Below are 10225 nucleotides of genomic sequence, written 5' to 3'. Positions count from 1 at the left end.
CTTTTTCTTATTAGGGTATCTTTGGTATATAATTAAAGAGATGGGAGCGATGAGAACATACTTGCATTAGGTGCAGGAGGCATTATTTTATGTTATTTAAATCTAATTAATTTTCTTATGAAAACGAAAAAACTAGACTTGATCCATAAATATATATAAACCCATATATACCGATATAGGATATATGTAATTTACTCTTAACTTTAATGACATATGGCATCTATGTGGGAGTCGAGTCACTCAAACCGTGTCATATATGTAAGCAGTCATATATTTTACATACTGATGAATATTATAAAATTTATAAATATATTGTAATCATTGATAGACATTAAATACATTATCCACATACTAAAAAGACGATATACATTGTTGTTTCTTGAAATTTGTCATTTGTACTTATTTATCATAACAAATATAAACTAGCGATCCGCATGATATTCTCCATGGCAAATAAATGCACTCAATAAAACAAAGTTTACATCTATGGCAATTAAATATACTTAATAAAACAAAATTTATGCGTCTTATTAATAGTAGATTGGTTGGTGAACTTCTAAATAATGAAGTTTTGGTGAAGATGTGATTTAACAAAAAAACAAAAGTACAGGGGTGCAAACTGTAACTTGTAAGTCCTGCAATTGCTCTAATCATATATGGAGATGTAACTGAAAGATGATGTCGACTTCGTCCAAATCCAAAGTGAAGGCCCACACGGTATTCGGGTGTATCTGCACTGCTGTAGTTTCGTGATCATAATCTGACGACTGATATTGTTCCAATTTACATCTTGGAAAGGTTTGACCTTTTTTCTATGTTGACTAAATGGAAAATGCGTTTCCCACGATATCTGGTATATGCCGGTTTTTATGCACATAATCATATAGAAATTCAATTAATTTATTATTCTCAAAATCACACCTCGATTTGTATTTTTTATGGGAGCTAATCCGTACACAACATTTTTTTTTTTTTGGAAAATGACTCTTGAGGGTAATTAACTTTTGCGTTTGTACTCATTTGATCCCTTTTCTTTTTTTTGTATTCAATATACCATCGAACTTGTTGTTGGTGTTTACCATAGCCCTTTTGACCGGCTTTTGACCTGTGATAGCCGGTCAAAGGGTTATGGTGAACACAAACAACAAGTTCGATGGTATATTGAGTACAAAAAAAAGGAAAGGGACCAAATGAGAACAAACGCAACAGTTGGTTACCCTCCTGATTCATTTTCCCTTTACTCATTTACAACAAATCCCACATCATCTCCTACTGATATTAATGACTTTATGAGATTCATTCTTGCTTCTCTTCAAAACATAACTCACGAAAGGACATTATTCATGCATGTATAACTTTGTAATGCACTTGAATATTTATTAAGGGAATCTTGACTAAGTAGGCGCATTTCATGACTACACTTACATTTGCAATCAAATGATTTATCGTATCATGGATTCTAGACAAGTCTACAAACGAGCGGAATCACAAGTGCTGTGAATTTTGAGTTTACTTAGCTTTAAGATCGAACTCGTGGGATAAGATACAACATCAATATGTACAATATCATGCTGCTTTTGTAGACACATCACCATAATATTGTACATATTGATGTTGTATCTTATCCCATGAATTCGATCTTAAAGCTAAGTAAACTAAAAAATCATAGCACTTGTGATTCCACTCGTTTGTAGACTTGTCTAGAATCCATAATACGATAAATCATTTGATTGGAAATGTAAATGTAGTCATGAAATGCACCTGCTTAGTCAAGATTCCCCTAATAAATATTCAAGTGCATTACAAAGTTGTACATGCATGAATAATGTCCTTTCGTGAGTTATGTTTTGAAGAGAAGCAAGAATGAATCTCATAAAGTCATTAATATCAATAGGAGATGATGTGGGATTTGTTGTAAATGAGTAAAGGGGAAATGAATCAGTAGGGTAACCAACTGTTGCGTTTGTTCTCATTCGGTCCCTTTCCTTTTTTTTGTACTCAATATACCATCGAACTTGTTGTTTGTGTTCACCATAACCCTTTGACCGGCTATCACAGGTCAAAAGCCGGTCAAAAGGGCTATGGTAAACACCAACAACAACTTCGATGGTATATTGAATACAAAAAAAAAAAGAAAATGGACCAAATGAGTACAAATGCAAAAGTTAATTACCCTCAAGAGTCATTTTCCCTTTTTTTTTTTCATACACAACAATTAGTACTTCAAAATGTTATATTGTATAACTATATAATGCATTAAATGTTATATATATGACAAAAAACTATTGTGTATGAATTAGTTCCTATTTTTTATATTTAAAGATTTTGTTTTTTAAAACTCATTATTTATTGCAAATTTTCTGTCACTAAAAGCATCTCCATCAAGTTTGTATAAGCCTTGCGAAGTGGTATAAAATTATGTTATTATTTTAATATTAAACATTTTACATATTTGCAAGTCATGTTGTAAATCACCATTACAAAATAAAACCATATTAATATATTATTCACACGTTAAAATGCAGTTATTAATTATGATTAAATTAAATATTAAAATTATAATTATCCATTAATAATTTTGTACCAATATTTTGATTATTAAACTATATATTTTAATTTTTGACTTATGAAAAACAGTAATATTGTGTTATAAACTTTTGTTATTTTAAAACTAAAAATAGCAAATACAATTTTTTTTTTTGGAAAATAAACAAATAAGAAATATACAATTGGGATGGAAAATATATAATAAAATTAACATAAATTGAAATACATAAACTTACACATAGTAATATTACAATCTTCACGATCTTAATTAAAAAGCAAAAAAGAAGACTGCAACAAAACGGAAACTGGGCTGTAGCCTGTAGGTTTAGTAACAGAATGTGGGAAATGGCAGTTGCAAAATTGGGCCTTTAACAGTTTAACTGGTCCCCTGTTTAAAATGATTAATATAGTCGGGCCTCAATAGTATAAACTACTAACAAAGGCATTCGTCATACCCTCATATTATAGGTGTAAATACTTAATAGTCCTTAAACAAGGCCTGGTTAACCGGTCTTGAACCGGGTATATTTTAACCGGATTTGAATTTGCAATAATTATAAAATCAAAATAATAAAAAGAATCTTATAATATGGATTTTTAACAATGTTTTAAAAACCGTTTTTTTAATTGAACCGGTATGGTGATCGGTTTCCGGTTCAACCGGTTCGACCATCGGGTGAACCGGTTTTTATATTTTGTATGTTTTTTTTTCTATTTTCCAACACATACGTATATATAGAAATTATAAATTTAATGTTTACAAGTTCAAACATTAAACATACACATAAAAATAAGTTGTAGATGAATCCAAATACATTAAAATAACACATAACCATAAATTTTAGTGTTTACATAAATCCATATACGTCAAAAAGAAAATAAAATATAATACCGAAACGAAATATAGTTTTTTGATGAATACAAACATATCAAAAGAATTTATAACATTTACCATATGTTTTTATTTAGAGAAGAATAAATAGATTTGAAAAAAATCACCAAAGTTTATTATGTAAATGGTTCTTTTTCATGTGTTTTTATTCGATTTAACCGGTTCAACCGGTTTTTTCTAAAAACCGGCCGGTTCAATCCGGTTTAGAAATCAATGTAAAACCGGTGATAGTTGAACCGCTCCCTCTCCCGGTTCCCGGTCCAACCGGTTCGACCGGCCGGTTCAAACCAGTTTTTAAAACATTGATTTTTAATCAGGGTTTAAAACCGGGCGAACAAACATAACCGGTTCATCATAAACGTTTTTAATCATAAACGTTTTAAAACCGGGCGAACAAACATTAGTCGGGTCTTTGGACCGAACCTCCCTTAGCCCATATCTCTTAACATATGTTATCAATATGTTATCATGCCCATATCTCTTAACATACCACCCCTTGATATGAAAGGGGAATGGGGATGGTCTTCCCCATGTTATAATGACGTTAAGAGGTGCCACCTCATCCATAACACCATTTCTCGTTGCTCACACCGTATAGTCTTAATTTTTGGTTGCTTGCTTATTGTGGGACCCATCGATGTGATCAAGAACATCAAACCCTCTCCGATGGGTTTTAAAAAGTTCTCTCTAAACATAATAATTAAGTCGCTCAAGAGCCAATGAAATGAATGCATTGATTTGGTGATTCTACATGTTTTTTGATTGAAAGAGGAGAAGAAAGGGACCAGAAGTTGACAAGGCGATGGATGTTCTAGAGGAGGTGAGAGAGAATTAGGGTTTAGAAAAAAATGCTTTTGATAACATGTTGGATTACGATTTTCTGTGAATAATTATCGTCACACTACCATTATAAAATGTTTCTGAGGTTGGTTATGATTCATAGGTTTTCTTACTATTATTGTAGAATGTTTCTGAGGTTGAAAATGGTTCATAAGCATATTATCTTGCTTATTGGATTATGGTTTACTGGTTATTTGTATAATGTTGTTTTACTCATAAATTAGATAGAAAATGTGGCTCAAATTCAATGTGTATGTTTGGGTGAAATGGGTCACCGTGTATGTTGAAAGGTATAAATTGCATATAGTTATACATCTTTGTGTGTAGTGTATACATAATTGTTCACATCTTTCATTTTCATGAGAACCAATAATAAAATTTCTCATTGAGAAGAAAACTTGAAGGTAGATAAGTCTGTTATTAAAAGAAAACTGTTTATCTAAATTAACAAAAAATAAAATAAAAATATTAATTTGTCAGTCATTAATCCTAAAAATATATATAGACGTAACGTAGAAAAAGATAATAAATTCCTAAAATCATAAGGAGAGCTTAAACCCAAATTCTCCTTGTTGCTTCACCGGCGAAGAATGTATCAAGTTCTGGTGGATGGAAATACCCGACCTTCGACTGCTCCCGCTTCTTCCGGCGGACTGCCGCCTTCTTTCTGGGCGGAGGTGGGCACTCTGTTGCAACCTGAATTCGACTTTCCTGCTGCTTCGGCGTCGTGCATTCTTCTTCCATATAATTGTGAAAAACAACAAAAGTGGATCGTGAATACGTAGGGTGGAGTATGCAATGGTAGTGTATTGTGTTTGTGTACACTGAATCGATCGAGATCGTAATTTATTGTTTGGAATGTTAGGGTAAGAAGTAGAAGTGGGGATGTCGGGAGGAAAGTGGGAGGAAGAACACTTTGTTGACTGTGATTTGAAAATCATAGTCACCGGTCTTTTGAGAGGGAGAGAGAGAGGCGGCATGGTGACCTGACCAAGTCAAACATGGCTTCTTTCACATCTTGTTGTGTATCTTAATTTGTAAATTATAACAGTAAATTATATAAGTGTTCATTGTTGTCTAGTATTTTGATTTGGTTTTAATTATTTTATTAGTATAAATTGCAAAAAATAATAAGATATATTTTCAATATCTTATTATTGATGTTAGGAGTCTATTTTTGTCGTTAATTACATGCTCCCGTTTCTTTGTGTATTTAAGAACATTTTTATGATTTTATATGATTTATGTAATTTTTTTTATAAATATTAATTAGTTTTTTAAGAGACCCATTTATAAATTTAAATAACCCAATAAATCAGTTACATCATTAAAAATTTAATATAAGAATATAACCCTTACTTGTAGGAGTGTTCATTTGGATGGATCGGTTTAATCCGATCCGATCAAGTGAATCCAAATTAATTTCGATTTTCAAAACATAGATCCAAATAGTCCAAACTAAATTTAAATTCGATCCGATCCAACCAAATTATAATTCGGTTGGATCGGTTTTTTACAATTTGCTTTTCAAGAATCAAGACATTTCAACAAATATATAACTTTAGTATTAACTTATTCTATAATATAAACTAAAAAATATTGTTTAATTAGTTATGAACCAAAACTTATAAATAACTATCAAGAAAAATATATTATAGTTTACTACTTTATAGACAATTTTTTTTGATAAGAAGTACATATTAATGTATTATAATTGATGAAAAATTTTAATATAATAAAAGAATAATTTAGTAAATTTATAATTTATTAAAGATATATATTAAAAAGAACAAAATAATAAATTGTAATTCGGTTTTTTTGGACTATTTGGTTTTTATTTAATAAACCAAAACCAATCTGAAATCCAAAATAATAATTCGGTTTTGCTAAAAACCAATCCAAAAATCTGAATATCCGAACCAAATAGTCCGATCCAAATTGTCCAATTGGACAATTCGGTTTTATCCAAATAGTGAACAGTTCTACTTACTTGCCCATAAATAACTATATAAAGCCAACACAACCAAAAATCCATTTTATAAATTCGGAATCTCTAACATATATTATGTACGCGGATATCCAAACATGAAACATCCACATATAACAATTACCAAACCCTAAATAGCATAATTAAAAATTCTCTTGTTATAAATATAAAAAACAAGTAACAATTACAAACCCACATGAAACACCCACAATTAACTATTTCAAACATAGGACACAACTCATATTGTATGAATTGTTTAAGATTAAATACATGTTTGTAGCTAAATTGACATCAAGGTCTGGGTGGTGTAGTCGGTTATCACGCTAGTCTCACACACTAGAGGTCCCCGGTTCGAACCCGGGCTCAGACATTCTTTTTTTGTTTATTTTTAACGTGTTTATTTTGATTATTTATTTACTCTTGCTTGCTCAAATGACAAATCAAACCTGTAGTTGAAGTAATTGGGTATTCTTCCTTCCTTCGTTTGATTGTTTTCCTCGCTTTTTGTCTGCGGATTCGTAATCAGATATTTTGAGATTCATTCATTCGCTCGATCGACCAACACGAACACGAGCCAACGAAATGGATTGGGGAACTGTAACAACAGAAGATCTGATCGAAGCGCTTAGGGAAGTCGATTGGTCATCACCTCCTCGTCCTCTCAACGAATTTTTTTCCAGATTCACCGTCCCTCGTTCCTCTAGCAAATGGAACAGTCGCCTCAAGTGTAATCTCTACTAGTACGTTCTTATCTTCCTCTAGTTCCTTCCGTTCTGTTCAATCGTATCTGAATTATATGTTCTATTCACTCATTGTTGAGTTGTTGATTTGATTTTGCGGACAATCAAGATTTAAATTAGAATTCATGGATTAGTATAATTAAACCCTAAATTCTAATACGTTTCGTTAGAAACTTTGGTTTACTTCGAATATGTTACTTTAGCCCTAAATTTGGTGTAATAACATCTGTTGTGAATTACTAAACTAATTCAAGTTAGGTTCTTGTTAGTTTTGCAGCTTACGTTTTTTTTTTGAACGGCAAATGCATTAAAGACTAGCAAGAGGCTAGCACAAAAAATTGAGATGTTCTGTTAACTTTACTGAAATTATCTGGTGCCTAAGCATTTGTTGCTTCTAAGTCTAGATGCATCTGAAATTTGGGGATTGAAAAAACCAAATAAACCTAGATTTGCAAGTTCTGACATGTCTTATTAGTTTTGTAGCTTATGTGTATGCTTTTTCTTTGAAAATGTGTTTTCCCTTGGTTATAAGCAGGATTAACATTTTTATGCTTTTTGCAGCTACCGGACAAATTACTTCATCATGATTGTTTTCATTCTTGGTAAGCTAATTGAAAATTTTTGAAGGTTCATTTCCTGTGAAGTTTTTGATAATTTTCCATATATATATATATAGATGACAATCTTGAATTTTGTTAACTGCAGGATTGGGATTTATCAGGAGGCCATTTGCTATAGTTGCTGCCATGTTGACTGCTCTTACTATAGCTTTCTTAAATGACAGGTACGCTGCTATGCACCTATATATTCATATGCATGTTGAATTGCTAATATCTTTGGTGATTTAGCTAGATATATTTGACTGCTGTATATTTTATGCGACTATTGCCACTGGGATTCTTTAAGAGAATTGCACAAACTTTTGGCTTCACTTTTATCTATGGTCTGCAAATATATTGTCAATAAAATTTATGTATTTAATAACAGCTTCCATTCATACCCATGCTGCTACAAAACTTGTTGCTGAAAAGGGGTATGGATTGTTGCTTTATAAATTTTCTGACTAATTGTTTCTATTCCTTAAGCCTTAGTGATTAAGATTGTAAGTTTGTAACATTAGAGTAATAAGAAATTGTATATAAGATATCTATTAGTATTGATCTTTATCATCTTTAGGATTATTAGTAATTTTATTGTTGGTATAATACTAATAATTATTCATCATTATTGTTACTCTAGGTTGTATTTACCAAGAACAGTTACTAGATGGCTAAAAGAAATGCTTTTTAGGGTTTGCTCTTTGATTTTGTTAAACTATCAATTAAGATGCCTTTGATTATCTTTGTGTGATATTTAAGCCATCATAATTAAACATAGAGCATATTATGTAGCCAGATGTTTTACAGGAAGCTCACTCCAGCAACATATGGGTGTTTGTAGATTAGTATGTGTAATGTGAATGCTAAAAATAGTTATAAGTCTTATTTCTATTTTATTTGGGGAACAAGAAAAATACCACTTTCTATCCAAAAAAGAACCTTTTTCTTTTTTGGGTTTTCTAAAAAATTGCAAAGTTCCTTTTATTGTAAAGATTCTTTTCCACATCTACCTATTTGTCCATGGGCAATAATGAGAAATTAAATATCTTCCTACTTTTCTTCCTATTTATCTTCTTCCTACCCATATGAAATGATAACAAGTGTCTTATTAATTTTATTATAAGTCTTAACTTCTTACAGATTTGCCATTTCTTTATGCCACCATTTTCTCGAATATTTTTTAAAATGTTATTCAAGTTTTCTGAGCACTGGTTTACAGCTTTGCAGGGACATTTAGCGAAAAGGTGACTAGAACCGTGAGGCGGTTTTCTCCACACATGGCAGCAAAAATGAGACCTCCACTAACGTGAGCTTTTTCCTTATTTTCCTCAATTTTTCTTTTTTTAATAGAATTTAAATAACACTTCTTACATTTGTTGTGTGTTTACATCTACAGACCTGTTATTCGTGGGCGCCCTTCTTCTAAAAGAACAATTTATATATGTGGAAAACCTCGTTGGGTGTGTGTTTCATTATTCTCTGCTGGTATGTCAATTGTTAAACACTTTTAATTCTTTCTTTTTAACCAAAAAAGATTAAAAAAAAAGGATTGAATTTTATTCCCAAATGGTACGTACCTAACCTAGTACTTGTTTGTTTTTATTCAATGCAGCGAGTTTCTTTGTTTGGTTTATTTCTTGTGGGCTCTTGACTTTGCTATGGGCATGTGCCATCGGCCTTCTTGGTAATTTCCATGGTCTTTGTTCTTGTTATTTACTTATTTGTTAATACTGTGTTTGACATGTACTGTGTAACAAACGAGGTCCGGTTTTCTAATTGCTAACAATTCCGTGTAAAATCTTATTATCAGCAACGGTGTTGCATGCAAGCTTTCGGACACCCAACTTGAAAGCTCGTCTGAATACATTCCGTGAGGAATTCCGTGCAGTTTGGCGCAATTATAGCGAACTGTAGGTGTGTGTAGATTCATGTGCTTACTTACTACTACTACTCTTTATTTCAGTTTTGAGGATCTTCATGTTTTAGTGGTTGTGGAGTTTGACACTATGTGTTCTTTTATGTTAATAATATTTCGTAATTGGAAGCCTTATTATTATTATTATTATTATTATTATTTTTTTTTTTTTTTGCAAAAAAAATGGATTTATGATGCCACTAAGGCAATTGATAATGGTTTGAAAGAGAGGAACCAGTCTTGAAAGTGTTTTTAAAATACGACACAGTTTAATTGATGGTATACAATCATAGAACGACAAGGACATCCTTCACGACTCCTTTCACATTCAATTGTCATTTGAAACCATCTGCAATAGAAAAATAAGAAAATTTATAAACACTAAGAGGACCGAATCAATGAACAATTAAAAATAGCCATTTCACAAGGTACCAAGAAGTTTATGCAGACACCCTGTGAAATGCATGCAAAATAACACACGAGTATTCAATAAAAAAAAACTAAAAATGGCTAAAAAGCCATTTCACAGGTTGCCAAGACCATTTCGAAGGGTACCTTGTGAAATGTCTTTAATAGTAGCAAAAACTATATTTCGTAGTGTATACAACATAATACGATATCCTATGCCATTGTACATGTAGAAGAGTTTTCAAGCAAATAAAAGATCTAAAATTTGCCAAAAACGCATTTCACAGGACCAACAAC

The 10225-nt window shown here is 31.5% G+C and overlaps 1 protein-coding gene and 1 non-coding gene across 2 annotated transcripts; both read left to right on the top strand.

The window, feature by feature from the left end:
• Positions 1-6562: 6562 nt before the first annotated feature.
• On the top strand, positions 6563-6636 carry TRNAV-CAC (transfer RNA valine (anticodon CAC)). The gene has a single exon. It is a non-coding gene; the product is annotated as a tRNA-Val (tRNA).
• Positions 6637-6697: 61 nt separating this feature from the next.
• Positions 6698-9655, top strand: LOC145074635 (PRA1 family protein A1-like). The gene is made up of 7 exons (XM_079020980.1): positions 6698-7006; positions 7568-7608; positions 7712-7790; positions 8825-8911; positions 9002-9090; positions 9218-9289; positions 9416-9655. Exons 1-7 carry the CDS (start codon positions 6849-6851, stop codon positions 9517-9519), a joined length of 630 nt encoding a protein of 209 aa, XP_078877106.1. The 5' UTR covers positions 6698-6848; the 3' UTR covers positions 9520-9655.
• Positions 9656-10225: the final 570 nt, after the last annotated feature.

Source organism: Lactuca serriola, chromosome 9 (genome assembly GCF_051521515.1).
Source record: "Lactuca serriola cultivar US96UC23 chromosome 9, Lser_US96UC23_V15, whole genome shotgun sequence".
NCBI lineage: Eukaryota > Viridiplantae > Streptophyta > Magnoliopsida > Asterales > Asteraceae > Lactuca > Lactuca serriola.
Note: the sequence above shows the minus strand (reverse complement) of the source record. Positions and strands in the feature narration are given on the sequence as shown.